This window comes from Pan troglodytes, chromosome 1 (assembly GCF_028858775.2).
Source record: "Pan troglodytes isolate AG18354 chromosome 1, NHGRI_mPanTro3-v2.0_pri, whole genome shotgun sequence".
In the NCBI taxonomy this organism is placed as follows: domain Eukaryota; kingdom Metazoa; phylum Chordata; class Mammalia; order Primates; family Hominidae; genus Pan; species Pan troglodytes.
Genome location: NC_072398.2, coordinates 175751783 through 175766073, shown reverse-complemented (window position 1 = coordinate 175766073; position 14291 = coordinate 175751783). Strand labels below are relative to the sequence as shown.

Here is a 14291-nt window from a genome sequence, read left to right as displayed (position 1 = left end):
AAAGAATAACATGAATTTTACCATAAACCTTAATTATACACATTGACAGCATTACAATTTTAATCCATTTATAATTACCACTTACTACCAAAGGGGAACAAGAGAGATAGGAATGAGGTAAGTTAAGGAACTACAAATTAATATGCTTTTTATTTTTATGTGACTTAGATATATTAACAGCAGGACCAATTTTGGGGCTCTAAACTTAAAAAAACAAAAAAGCAATGAAATCTTGAAAGTACTTCTGACAAAACAATACCTCCAGAAAGAACATCCACATTAAAACAGGAACAAAACAAGGAGTTCACAATGTTTATCAGATCACAGTATTAAATGTCACTTCTGGGAATATTAATTAACAGCACTAGACAGCTAAGAAGGGTATTTCTTCAGTTAATATGAAATCTCCTTCCAAAAACTTCCATTGTAGTATTTTCTAAAGACAAACTTAATGAATAAGGTATTCATTATAGTATTAATGTTTGATGGTATTCCTTATGGATAAGGTACATTTCATAATTGTTAAGTTCTGTGAGATGCACAGGATACCTGGTTCAGATTTCTACTGATCCCCTGGAGAGATTACAAAGGCCCAACTCTTCCTGTTGTGTAGAGAACAGAACCAATTGGTACGCACTTGGCAGGCCAGAGTTTACATTAGCCATGCAGTAAAGAGTGAAGAATTCTGACAGGGGGGTGGTTAAAAATCAGAATAAGTTATTTAGAGCAGCTGTGAGAGCTCACTCTCTTTAATAATAGAACAGACTCTTATGTGCCTTGGAATGATTTTGAAGTAATGCTATTCAAAATCAAAACTGGACAGCTTCTCAAAGTCCCTTCCAGACCCAGAGACAAGAACATTTACATCCAACAATACTAGTGAGAACCAAACACATCTCTTCTGCAAAACACTATCTTTACTTAATTGGAGGATATTAACAAGGTGGCTTTCTATGCAGTTATGTGTTTTGCTAGATATCTGGGTCTTTTTTATCTGCATTCTCCTTGCTTCTACTGAACCGGAAGTTAACAGCTTTCACTGTTCAAATATTAATTTTTAAACCAAACCCTAATTACAGCAGGGCCTCAAACTGATTTACCTAACTAGCTACATGACCTTGGACAGTCTTTTCTTGTAAAATGAGAGGCTTGGACTAAGACCCACTAGAATGTAAACACCATGTTCTGTTCAACACTCTACTCCCTGCCCCTGGGACAGGAAGGCATTAAGAGAAAACCATTGCTATCCCCAAACTACAAATATAAAAAAACTTAAGTCATTTCTTTCTTTTCTAATCATTTAGATTTTATTCTGTTTTTCCCATTTTTAAAGAAGACAAGGACACTGAAATGTCCTGTGCAGCAAATAGAAATGTATATAATTTAAAATAAGGTACTCAGTTTTTAGAAATAAAAAGGATTAACTATATAATAGCTGACAATCTTCACCCAGTTTTTTTACTCTTCTTCCTTCCCTTTAACCCATTACTGTGTCCCATTCCTTTTTCCTTTGAAAGAGAGCCCGAAAGAGTGCAGGACTTCGAGCAAAAGGGCCTGAGTACTAGCCCCACCTCTTCTATTAACTGACTCTGTGGGGACAAGCCACTTCCCCTTTGGGGCCCGGAAGGCTGCATCTGTTAAACAAGGGAGCTGCCCTAATTATTAATTTCTAAAGTATGCTTCTTTTTAAAAAATCTGATTCATCTTATATTCTACCCATTATTCGATTCTTAATGGTTGGTGCTCACCACATCATTGCACAGTAGCCTTAAAATCTGTCTTTCCCTCATTATTTTTCCTTACTATCCATACTGTTACCAAACAAATTTAATCCTAAAACCATGAGTTGAGCAGAGTGAAAAGCACACTGGCTTTGAAGTCAAAGAGACCTGGGTTCAAATTCAGCCCCTGCCACCCACTACATAATCATATCCCTAAAAAGCCTACGTTAACTCTCTCACCAAGGGTTAAATAACCTGCATAACGCACCTAAGACAGGGCCTGACACCCTGTAGATGCTGGATAATATTTATTACCTTTCCCTATTTCCCAAGATCAAGAGCCTCAGTTTCCCACTGTGTACACCAAGGATGACCAAGAAGTTCCATAGGTGGCATGCATTAAGATTATTAAACCACAGAGGCACATTCTGCGTTAAATGTTTCCAAAAGGCTCCTGTGTGTCAGGAAAGTCTCAGCCTGCCAACCTCTGCCAATACGCTTGGTGGGTAAAGCAGCCTCAGTCACCAGCTCCTCTTGAACTCTTAAAAGTAAACGGTGCAGCTTCCCTCCCCCAGGCCAAATTCACAGGTCTAGCAGAAATGAGGACTTGATGCACTGCTTCGAAATGATGGAGATTTTATGGATTTTAATTTACCGCAAACCAAACTCCTTAGCCTGCCATTCACGTAAGAAGCCACTCCCAAGTCTTTGTACTTACATGTACTGGCAGTAAGCTAAGGTTAGCGCTAATGTTAACATGAATGTACCAAGCATTGTAATTTAAATTGATTTTCCAATCACAGGATTAAAAGGTATGACAAAAGAAAAAAAGAATCACATTTCTCACATAATGAGGATACACTGAGCTTTGCAGAGTTATACAAACACCTTCTGAAAAAGCAACGGCTTTCTTCTGGATTTCAAAACTGGGTCAAAAACTAGAAGGAACGAGGGAGGAGTGATAGGAACTGCCAATGAGAAGCTGATTTCTTAAAATGACTTAAGTATGGTTACTCAATTATATGGGAATTTAAAAAAATTCCCAAACTAGGAATAGTAACAATCTTTATTTCCATATACTAGTCAACGATACAGCTAAGTTAGTGGGTTACAGAGGGCAATCTAGCAACTGTGTCTAAGTGTGGAAGCCAAAGAAATCTTGTGCAGAAACCTGTTCTTTTTAAGTGCCACCTTCTTGTTCAAGCTACTTCAGCCCGAGGAACTGTTGCAAAAGCATACAATTAAAAGGATATAACACTGCTCAGGAAAAAGTGTTTCAAAAGGCTTAGCTTCACTAAGCTTAATTCTTCATTAAGAACGAACCAAATTCGTATCTCTACCTAATAACGCAATCCCAATAATTTGAGATCTGTGCTTTTCTGTGGTCAGGCCAAGCTGCTCTACTGGCGCCTGAAATGAACTACCCAACGAATCTGACCAAAATTCCTGCCATGAGCTACTATGTTTCTGCAAAGTAATTATTCAAAAGCACTGCTGCTTCTGGTCGATCTTTTTTCTTTATTGTAGAAGAGTCCGTTTTCTTCCCCCACGTTCCTTGCTCACACCCCAAACTAAACAGGCATAGTCTTCTCCACCTAGACTTGAGGTCTCTGATCAAAGCCATTAGCCTCAAGACTCCTCCTCCAACCTCACTGCGCTCCCACCCTGTTCCGCGCCCCTCTGCATAGCACCCTCAGTATGACTACCATCTCTTTCCCCGGTCTAGTTTTCTCTCATTTCTGACCTTATCGATGACCAGTACTCCCTCTTTACCCAGACCTGGTGCCAGCTCTATCTTCCAATTCCAGTCCCCATCCCTGCCTAGACCCTCCTCAGCTCCCACCCCTGCCCAGGCCTCCCACCTCTGCCCTCTCAGTGCAATCCCCACTGCTCTCATACCTGATCTTATTCAAGTCCAGTGCCCACAACCCAGACTTTATTCAAGTCCTCATTCCTGGCCGCGGCCCCTTCCCTCTTCATTTTAAATCCTACTCAATGCCCCCCCTTTCCGACCCTTGGCTAAAACCCCAACCTCACTCCTAACCCCAACAGTTTTCCTGTGATCCTGTCAAAGACCACTACTCTGGCCGGCCCACACCGCTTTTTCTGACTCTGAGCCTGGTGCCTCCGCCAATCCTTCACTGAAACCTCGTGCCACAAAATCTCCGACCTAGCCTAGTGCACTAGTACCCCATTTCCGACCCCCTACTGCACGCATCCTTCCCACTATCTGCTCAAGTGTCTGTCCTCCCATCTCGGATGATAGCCCTGGAGCCTCCTCCCCATCGTCGGCGTGCATAGCCGGAAGCCTAAGGGACCCCTCCTCACCCCAACCCACAGCTCCGCTCCGCATCCCTATTTCCCTTTCACACACCTCTCCTAAGGGTCCCTCTCCCCACTTACCCCCAATCAAGTGACTTCGGTTCCCAACTGGAGCCTGGGGCTTCTCTCTCTCTCCGCCCCGCCCCCACTAAAGCCCCAGTCGAATGCCCTCTCTCCCCACACCAAGCCCAGCGGGGTGTGTCCCCTCCCAGGAACTCCAGCCCAGTGGCTTCCCACAGAGGTCTGGGGTTGCCCCTCCTCACCTCCGCGTCCACCACCTCGTGGTAGGCGGGCGGGGGGTCGAAGCCGCCCCCGCCTCCGGTGCTCCCGCCGCGGGAGGGGCCGCCGCCGCCGTCACCTCCGCCGTCGCCCCGCGGGCCCCCGCCGGGCCCGGGGCTGGGGCCACCGCCGCTGTCCATGGGCTCGTAGCCGCCGTAGTCGAGGCCCGGCCGCTCGTTGGTGAGCAGTGCCACGGCCTCGTTGATGTCGTTCTTGGCCAGGCGCAGGGCCTTGCGGATGGTGGCGGGGTCCGAGAAGCCCATGCACAGCAGCGTGGTCATGTGCTGCTCCTCCTCCGATTCCATGGCTTGGGCCTCCGGGCCGCCCCGGCCAGCGCACGGCGAAGCTACGGGTCCCGGGCCTGGCGGGCCGCGCGGCGCACCCTCCGCGCCGCCTCCGCGCCCAGGTTGGCCCCTGCGTTCCTGCCCCGGGTGCTCCGCAGCAGCCGGGCCAGGCTGGGTGCGGGCTTGGGTCCTGCGAGCCGAGCTAGTGCGGTGAGGCGCTCAGGCGCGGCTGCGGCCCGGCCCAGCCCTGCGCGCCGCCATGTTGGCCTCCTCCCCCTCCGCCTCCTCCTCCCCTTCCCCGGGCCGCGGGGCCGCGCCTCCGCTTCCGGAAGCGGCACGGGAGGCGACCGTGCTCGCCGTTGGCAGGCTAGGGTTGGCGGCGGCGTATTCTGTTTGTTTTAAACGAAGGAGCGGAGGGAGGGGCCGCGCCGCGGAGCGTGCCTAAGGTGAAAGGGCTGCCGTGCAGCCAGGCAGAGGCGAGGAAGGCTCCTCCATCGTCGCCACCGCCCGCCCGTTTCGCCGGCAACAGGTTCCCCCGGGACGGGAGGGGCCGCAGCGCCGCGCAGCTCGCAGCGCTGAACGTCGGCCGAAATCCCTTGGCCGGCCGAGCCTCCGCAGCCGCGACGCGGCTTCTCTCCGTCCGAGTCCCCCGAGCCTCTCCGAACCCCCGTTGGACTTCCCCTCCCTGGCCGGCGCCGCCCGACCCGCTCCCCCATCCTAGAGGGAATTCCCTGCGCCGCGGCTGTGAGGCACCTCCACCCCGGCCTGAAATGCACCGCAGTCCTGAAGGAAATCCACCCTCATCCCACGCAGATTCACCCGCAACGCTGCCTGAATACGCCTCGCTGCCCACAGAAATTCCTGCCCAAACCAGACGCGTGGACCACCCAAGACGAAATTCACACTCGACCCTAGCCCCGCCAGCCCTTGCCGAAATCACCCTAAACCCGTTGAAATTAATTCCCAGCTGTCCGAATTTTCCTTCCAACATTAACTGACCACCTGTCTCCGCCAAGCTGACTGAACTCTACCGAACTCTTACCCTGAAAGCCCCTGAGAGTCCAAAATATATTTTTCCAGCCCGAAATCTAAATCCCAGTTCTCTGTATGAAAACCTCCAGAAACCCAGACTCTGTTACTTCCTTCGGCCACGGACTCGTTCGAACATCGTGGACATCACCTTCCCAAATTTTTACCGCAGTCTTTGGCTCCGATTCTTTGTCCCTGCCTCTTGGGCAGCATCCTATCCCTGTTTCTTTCCACCTTTGAGGATTCCTCTACCTCTTTAAAGGCCTGCTTTCTTTGCTTTCTCTTCTCACCTTTGGCATTGGCACTCTGGGGTCATATCTTTAGTTCCCTTGACTCCACCATCTAAGCCAAGGGTGTCCAATCTTTTGGCTTCCCTGGGCTACATTGGAAGGAGAAAAATTGTCTTGGACCACATATAAAATATTCTAACGCTAATGATAGCTGATGAAATTTTTTAAAAATCTCATCATGTTTTAAGAAGTTTACGAATTTGTGCTGAGCCGCATTCAAAGCCGTCCTGGGCCTAAGTCCTTGCTATTTTTCCTCTTCAATTTCCTTCAATCCATAGTTCTCTAGGTTATTTTCCCACCCTTTCCCAAGATTCGGATATCCCTTCATTCTTGCTGAGTTCATCTCCTATGCCTATTCCTACATACTTGCTGAGTTCATCTTCTAATGTCCTCATCCTGGTTTCTTCCTGAACCTGAAATCCAGCTAACCTTACTTTTTCATCCCATCAAACCCCTGCTGTTGCCAGCCCAGCACTCACGAAGATCTCCACATACACCAAATATTAAATTAGGGCCGGTACCTAGACATTGTCTCTGCACTCTGCTGGCATATTTTCCCCTGGACCACGAACCCTTCGTACCTAGTAACTTGCCACCTGTGTTTATAAATACCAGCAATTTGATTTACAGGGTGAATTTGTCACTATTGTTTACTTTTAAATGAAGTTACTGTATTTGTTGTTTCCATTAAAGGCGACATTATAAAGCCTAGGCCTCATATCCAAAGCAAATAAAGTCTCAATTTTTTAATTAAAAGTAACAAAAGGAAACCTCACACTTCTGAACAACAGTGACAAGAAGGAATGCCTATAATTGGTTTGGGTCACAATGTACATATTGAAATAAAATTTTTATTAAGTATCAACTTCCAGGTACACAATGAAGTTTTAAATGTTTATCTGTGACATATGAAGAACAAAGCAATCTAAACTGATGTAAGCAGGCTGTCATAAGGTACATGCTGAGGAATTTATTCAACAAATTGAATAAATTTATTCAATAAATAAATAATTATTCAATAAATAATATATTTAATAAATAGAATAAAAATGATTCTATTTACTGGGTGCCAGGTACTATTCTTGGCACAGACAAAAATTAGATGATGGCAAAGTGAGGGCATTCAATTCTGCCCTGTGTTTGAAGAGTTAATTACTAAGAAATGAATTACAAGGAGAGAGGAAGTAACAAGTAACAAAAAAATTGTTTGCCACTAAAATTTGAGGTAGAACCTAAAAGGTCATGAAAGAGCCGACTGAATCAGATGGCACGTTAAAAGACTCGTCAACGGTGGCAGGTTTATAGAACATGACAGAGGAAGCTGTGCTTAGCTGAGAAGAGGAAGCAGAGAAGGAAGCAGAGAAAAACAAAGTCTGTGATAAAAACTGGAAAGGAGCCACAAAAGGCCACAAAAAACAAGGAAGTCCATTTTGGAACCGGATCCTGGAGTGACTGAAAAGGCAGAGTGTCATTTGAGGATGCGAGTAGTATAATCATACTTTTTTGCATGTAAGAAAGCAAGTGAGTACTTTAAACTGTGGAATTGGGATAGCAGGGGTGGGGCCTATGATATGAATATTCATACTTTTCATTTACATTTTTATTTTTATTGCAGTAAAATCTAGAAAATGTTGAGAGGATTTTTAAAAATTTAAATTACATTCAATTCCCATACATCTTTCTCTAGAAAGGTTCTAAAGGAAAAGAAAAAAATAGCTACATCGAGAAGTAAGGTATGATGAACTATCTTGAAGACTGAGGGTTTTCTACTGTTAATAAGTAAGTTTTCAAATTATAGATTGAATATCTACTTTGAGCCAGGCTGAGGACTAGGGAGACAATTGTGAGAAAAACATTACACAATTTCTACCCCTTTGGAACTTACTGTCTGTAATAAAGGGAAATAGACAAATAATAGTCATAAAGCATGATAGGCGCTTTGATGGGGGAATTTCAGGATATAAGGGGCAAATTTCTGCCCTCTGTGGGGGTAATTACCAAGTCTAGGAAAACTGAAAATTTTCCCAGAGAAGACGACGTTCAAACTATAATCTGACATAAGGTTGGAAAGCCAGGAAAAGGAATATGAAATGAAGGGAGAAAGTTCCAAAGAACAGGAACAACATGTGCAAAGGTCCTGTTGTGGGTGAGAATAAAGCAATTTGGAGGAATTAAAAGCCAGTGGAGTATAGAATTCTAGAGAGATATGGATTGAGCATTCCTAACCTGAAATCTGAAATGCTCCAAAATCTGAAAAAAAAAAAGTATTTTCTTATTCTTTTTTGTTTTCTTATTAAGAGATGGGGTTTCACCATGTTGCTCAGGCTGGTCTCAAACTCCTGAGCTCAAGTGATCTTCTCACCTCGGCCTCCCAAAGTGCTGGGATAACAGGCATGTGAGCCACTGCACCCAGCCCAAAATTTGAATTTTTTTTTTTTTTTTGGAGACAGAGTCTCACTCTGTCACCCAGGCTGGAGTGCAGTGGCACCATCTCGGCTCACTGCAACCTCTGCTGCAGGTTCAAGCAATTCTCCTGTCTCAGCCTCCTGAGTAGCTGGGATTACAGGCATCTGCCACCATGTCCAGCTAATTTTTGTATTTTTAGTAGAAGCGAGGTTTCACCATGTTGGCCAGGCTGGTCTCAAGCTCCTGACCTCAAGTGATCTGCCTTCCTTGGCCTCCCAAAATGCTGAGATTACAGGTGTGAGCCACCATGCCCAGCCCCCAAAATTTGAAAATTTGAGTGCTGACGTGATGCCACAAGTGGAGAACTCTGCACTTGACTTCATGTGATGGATTGCAGACAAAACATGGGTAGAAACTGAAAGCCTGCCATTGTTTGTTATTGTTGTTGTTTAACAGCTAATATAGGTATTCTGGGGATGATACTGCCCTATTTAGGTACCCTGAACACATTATTTTTTCACTGTATTAAGGGTATGCCATATTTTTTACTGTTAAGTACTTAAGTGTGAATGGTATAAGAAAAAAATTGCTTATGGGTAGCATGTATATTCAGAGACAGGAATGATGATGATGCCAGACAATCACAGATTGTCCACATCAGTAGCTCACATGGTGACACCTCTGCTTTCTGATGGTTCAATGTATACAAACTTTGTTTCATGCATAAAATTAAAAATTTGTATTAGGTCGGTGCAAAAGTAATTGAGGTTTTGCCTTTAAAAGCAATGGCAAAAACTTCAATTACTTTTGCATCGACCTAGTATAAAATTATCTTCAGGCAGGGAGTGATAGCTCACACCTGTAATTCCAGCACTTTGAAAGGCCAAGGCAGGCATATCACCTGAGGTCAGGAGTTCGAGACAACCCTGGCCAGTATGGTGAAACCTTGTCTCTGCTAAAAATACAAAAAATTAGCCAGGCATGGTGGTGGGCGCCTGTAATCCCAGCTATTTGGGAGGCTGAGGTAGGAGAATCGCTTGAACCCAGGAGATGGAAGTTGCAGTGAGCTAAGATTGCACCATTGCACTCCAGCCTGGGCAACAAGAGTGAAACTCCATCTGAAAAAAAAAAAATTAGCTGGGCGTGGTGGCATACACTTGTGAGCTCAGCTACACGGGAGCTGAGGCAGGATAATTGCTTGAACCCAGGAGGTGGAGGTTGCAGTGAGCTGAGATTGCTCCACTGTACTCCAGCCTGGGCGACACAGGGAGACTCCGTCTCAATCAATCAATCAATCAATACAATTATCTTCAGCTTAGGTGTATAAGGTGTGTTTAAAGGCTGGGCGCAGTGGCTCATGCCTGTAATCCCAGCACTTTGGGAGGCCAAGACAGGTGGATCACAAGGTCAGCAGATCAAGACCATCCTGGCTAACATGGTGAAACCCCGTCTCTACTAAAAATACCAAAAAAATTAGCCAACATGGTGACACGCACCTGTAGTCCCAGCTACTCGAGAGGCTGAGGCAGGAGAATCGCTTGAACGTGGAAGGCGGAGGTTGCAGTGAGCCAAGATCACGCCACTGCACTCCATCCTGGGCGACAGAGCGAGACTCTGTCTAAGAAATAAATAAGTAAATAAATAAAATAAGATTTGTATAAAACAAATGACTTTTGTGTTTATACTTGGGTCTCATTCCTAAGATATCTCATTCTGTATATGCAAATATTCCAAAATCCAAAAATGTCCAAAATCTGAAAAACCTGTGGTCCCAAACATTTCAGATGAGAGATACTCAACATGTAGTAGTGAGAAAAGAAGCTAGGAAGGTGGACAGACACCAGTTCCAAGAGGGCTGCTTAAACTGTAATAAGGAAATTGAACTTTATTCTGAGGGAATGAGAAGTCACAGTAACATTTATGCAGAGGACGGAAGTGATGCTACTTAAACTGTAGAAAGATCAACCTAACTGCAGTTTGGAGAATGGTTTAGAAGGGAGGAAAAGTGAAGGTGGAGAACCCAGTAAGGAGACAAAACCAATTAGCCTTCCTAGGTAACCACTTTGGAATGAAAAGTTGAATGAAAAGTTGAGTTTTGTTTTCTTATGCAGTGTACAATTTTTGTCTTTTGTCTTGCCCTGAAGCAGTTTTAGTGTGATATGTCTAGATGTGGCTTTCTTTATATTTATCTCAATGGAGTTTGTAGAATTTGTTGAATATGTGTTTTGAGGTCTTTCATTAGCTTGGAAAATTCTTGGTCATTATTTCTTCATCTATTGCTTTTGTTTCATTGTCGCTCTCTTCTCCTTCTGGGACATTAATTACATAAATGTGAGACCTTTTCACCAAATCACATTTGTCTCCTATGTTTGTTTTTTTATTTTATAATTTTTTTTTGAGACAGGGTTTCACACTGTTGCCCAGGCTGGAGTGCGGTGGTGTGATCCTAGTTCTCTGCAGCCTCAATCTCCTGGGCTCAAACAATCCTGTCACCTCAGCCTCCCAAGTATTTGGGAAGAGAGACATGAGCTACCTGCCTGGCTAATTTGTAAAATTTTTTTTGTAGAGACAGGGTCTCACCATGTTGTTCAGGCTGGTCCCAAATCTCCTGGGCTCAAGTGACCCTCCTGCCTTGGCCTCCTGAAGAGTTATATTCTTCTGTCTCTTCATGCTAATCTCAATATTTTCTTCTGCCTCTCTTCTCATTCACAGATTCTCTCTCAGCTATATCTAATCTTCTGTTTTTTGTTGTTTTTGTTTTTGTTTTTGAGATGGAGTCTTGCCCTGTCACCCAGGCTGGAGTGCAATGGCGTGATCTTGGCTCACTGCAACCTCCGCCTCCTGGGTTCATGCCATTCTTCTGCCTCAGCCTCCTGAGTAGCTGGGGCTGCAGGTGCCTGCCACCACGCCTGGCTAATTTTTTGTATTTTTAGTAGAGATGGGGTTTCACCGTGTTAGCCAGGATGGTCTTGATCTCCTAACCTCATGATCCGCCTGCCTTGGCCTCCCAAAGTGCTGGAATTACAGATGTGAGCCACTATGCCTGGCCTAATCTGCTGTTAAGTCTACTTATTGTGTTCTTAATTTTAGTTATTGTATATATTTCTATAAATTCACTTTAATTTTTTATGAGTTCCACATCTGTGCTGAAACTATCTTGTCATTTAATTTCTCGAACATATTAATCACAACTGTTTTATAGTTTGTGTCTGATAACTTCCATACCTGGATCTCTTGTGGGTCTGTTTCTATTGTCTGATTTTTCTCTTGATTATCAGTCACTTCTTATATTTTTATCAGCATAGTTTTTTGAAATGGAAAATTGTGTTTTAAAAACTGTAGAGATGACCTGAGGTTCTAGTTGATATGTTGTTTAAGGGAGGATTCACTTTAGTTTCAACAAGCAGTTGGGAATACATATAATAAGCAACTTAAGTCCTGCCGTGCCTCCTCACTGGCCACGCTCCTTCCAGGTGCCAGCTTCTCTGAGCCACCAACCTGAGGCTGCCCTGGCCCATCTGCGCCTCTGGCAGCACCATGACAGATCAGGTCTTTGTGACACTGACCACAAATGATGCCTACACCAAAGGTGCCCTGGTCCTGGGCTCATCTCTGAAACAGCACAGGACCACCAGAAGGCTAGTCGTGCTCACCACCCCGCAGGTCTCAGACTCCATGAGAAAAGTTTTAGAGACAGTCTTTGATGAAATCATCATGGTAGATGTCTTGGACAGTGGTGATTCTGCTCATCTAACCTTAATGAAGAGGCCAGAGTTGGGTGTCAGGCTGACAAAGCTCCACTGCTGGTCACTTACATAGTATTCAAAATGTGCATTCATGGGTGCAGATACTCTGGTCCTAGCAAATATTGATGATCTTTTTGAGACAGAAGAATTGTCAGCAGCACCTGACCCAGGGTGGCCTGACTGCTTCAATTCTGAATTTATCAGCCTTCAGTTGAAACATATAATCAGCTGTTGCATCTTGCTTCTGAGCAAGGTAGTTTTGATGGTGGAGAACAAGGCATATGGAACACATTTTTTCGCAGCTGGGCAACAACAGATATCAGAAAACACCTGCCATTTATTTATAGCCTAAGCTGCATCTCTATATAGTCCTACCTCCCAGCATTTAAAGTGTTTGGTGCAAGTGCCAAAATTGTGCATTTCCTGGGACAAGTCAAACCATGGAATTATACTTATGATCCCAAAACAAAAAGTGTCAAAAATGAGTCCCACCATCCCAACGTGACTCATCCAGAGTTTCTCATCCTATGGTGGAACATCTTTACCACCAGCGTTTTACCTCTGCTTCAACAATTTGGCCTTGTCAAAAACACTTTCTCATATGTAAATGTGGAAAATGTCTCAGGAGCCATATCACATCTGTCCCTTGGGGGGATCCCAGCTATGGCACAGTCTTTGTATCCTCAGAAGAATGGAAGGAGCGGTGGGAACAAGGCTAGACCGATTATATGGGAGCAGATTCCTTTGACAACATCAAGAGGAAGCTTGACACTTACCTCCAGTAGAAACACTGCATTTTCCTGTGGACACATCCATTTCACAAGCCTTGTTTCTGATACTTAGTATCTAGAGCTGGGTTGAGAAAAGTCTGTTATGGTTGCTAGAGATTTTCACTAAAACTTATCAGATGAGAGGTTTTTGTAGGACCACAGGTGAGAACTGGGCAAAAGTTGTGAAGCAGCAATTCCGTTGTTACATGGACAGTGTTTTGCTTTTTAATCCTATTTAGCTTGTTTCAGAAATTCTCACTTTTGTTGACTGCCAACATACAAAGTAGGGGAAACTCAATATTAAGCTGTTAAGATGGCTGCATCAATTCTTAAAATCTGCAGAGCCTGGTTCCAAATCAGTCACTCCCTTCAGAAGCAGACATGGCATCTGATCCTTGCTTGCTTGCTGGTTGTACCTACCTTTCACTAGACCTGCATTTTGGAATTGCCCAGTGCTGCCAGAGTGAGTGATTGTAATTCTGTTTTCAGGTAAAGATAGCTTATATTAACACTGCTGAGTGATTCATAAACGTATCAACAAATAGCATTAACCCATTTTATTTCCTGGTCTTAGTGTCTGAAGATGTTCACCAGTTTTCTATGTACAGTAAGGCAGCATGCTAAAATGCTTTTGTTCAGTCTGTATGTTTGAAAATAGCAAGGTGTTCTCTGATGGTTACCTGCAGTGGAACCCTGTATGAAAAATAAAGACTTACTGCCATAAAAAATAAAAAATAAGCAAACTTTGGGAGGCCAAGGTGGGTGGATCACAAGGTCAGGAGTTCGAGACCAGCCTGGCAAATATGGTAACACCCTGTCTGTAATACAAAAATCAGCCGGGCGTGGTGGCGCACGCCTGTAGTCCCAGCTAGTCGGAATCTGGGAGGCAGAGGTTGCAGTGAGCTGACATCGTGCCACTGCACTCCAGCTTCGGCAACACATAAGACTCCGCCTCAAAAAAAAAAAAAAAAAAGCAACTTAATTCAATCAGGGATTAGGAGGGTTTCTGTGGGTTTCTGGACCTCAGTCTTTGTGAGGGCTAGTCTATTTTTGGCCCATCTTACTTGTAGGATTCTTTAGGGTTCCCAACTGGTTTAGTTGTTCATTGCTGTATCTCAAACCACTTCAATATTTGTGGCTTAAAACAATAGTGATTTCTGGCAATTATCTGGGTTGACTGAACAGTTCTTCATTTGGTATTGGCTGGGATCATTCGTAAAGCTGCATTCAGCTGGGCACTTGGCTGGGGCATTTTAGTAAGCTTTCACATGGCATCTCTATACAATATTCCATCCCCGAGGGCCTCTCCACATGGCCTATTTCTCCACTGGAATAACCTTGACTTAAGCATGGAGGCTAGATTCTAACAGGGAGAAATCCAAAAGTACAAGTCCCAGTGAGCAAGTTCATATTTAATCTTTGTTTGTTTCACCTTTACTAATGT

At 44.4% G+C, this 14291-nt stretch overlaps 1 protein-coding gene and 1 pseudogene across 4 annotated transcripts in view; one reads left to right on the top strand and one right to left on the bottom strand.

Annotated features, from left to right (window-relative positions):
- The window catches only part of USP24 (ubiquitin specific peptidase 24), a 148449-nt gene extending 143571 nt beyond the window's left edge, over window positions 1–4878 (bottom strand). For 2 of the 4 annotated variants that reach the window (XM_016919213.4, XM_016919219.4), the window contains exon 1: window positions 4307–4760. In XM_016919213.4, the coding sequence (XP_016774702.1) occupies window positions 4307–4627 (321 nt within the window). In that variant the 5' untranslated portion in view covers window positions 4628–4760. Of the gene's footprint in view, window positions 1–4124; window positions 4186–4306 lie in introns of those variants that run through there. The other 2 variants (XM_016919208.4, XM_063801646.1) reach the window with 2 other exon arrangements.
- Window positions 4879–11868: 6990 nt separating this feature from the next.
- LOC100610945 (glycogenin-1-like) lies at window positions 11869–12862 on the top strand (annotated as a pseudogene).
- Window positions 12863–14291: the final 1429 nt, after the last annotated feature.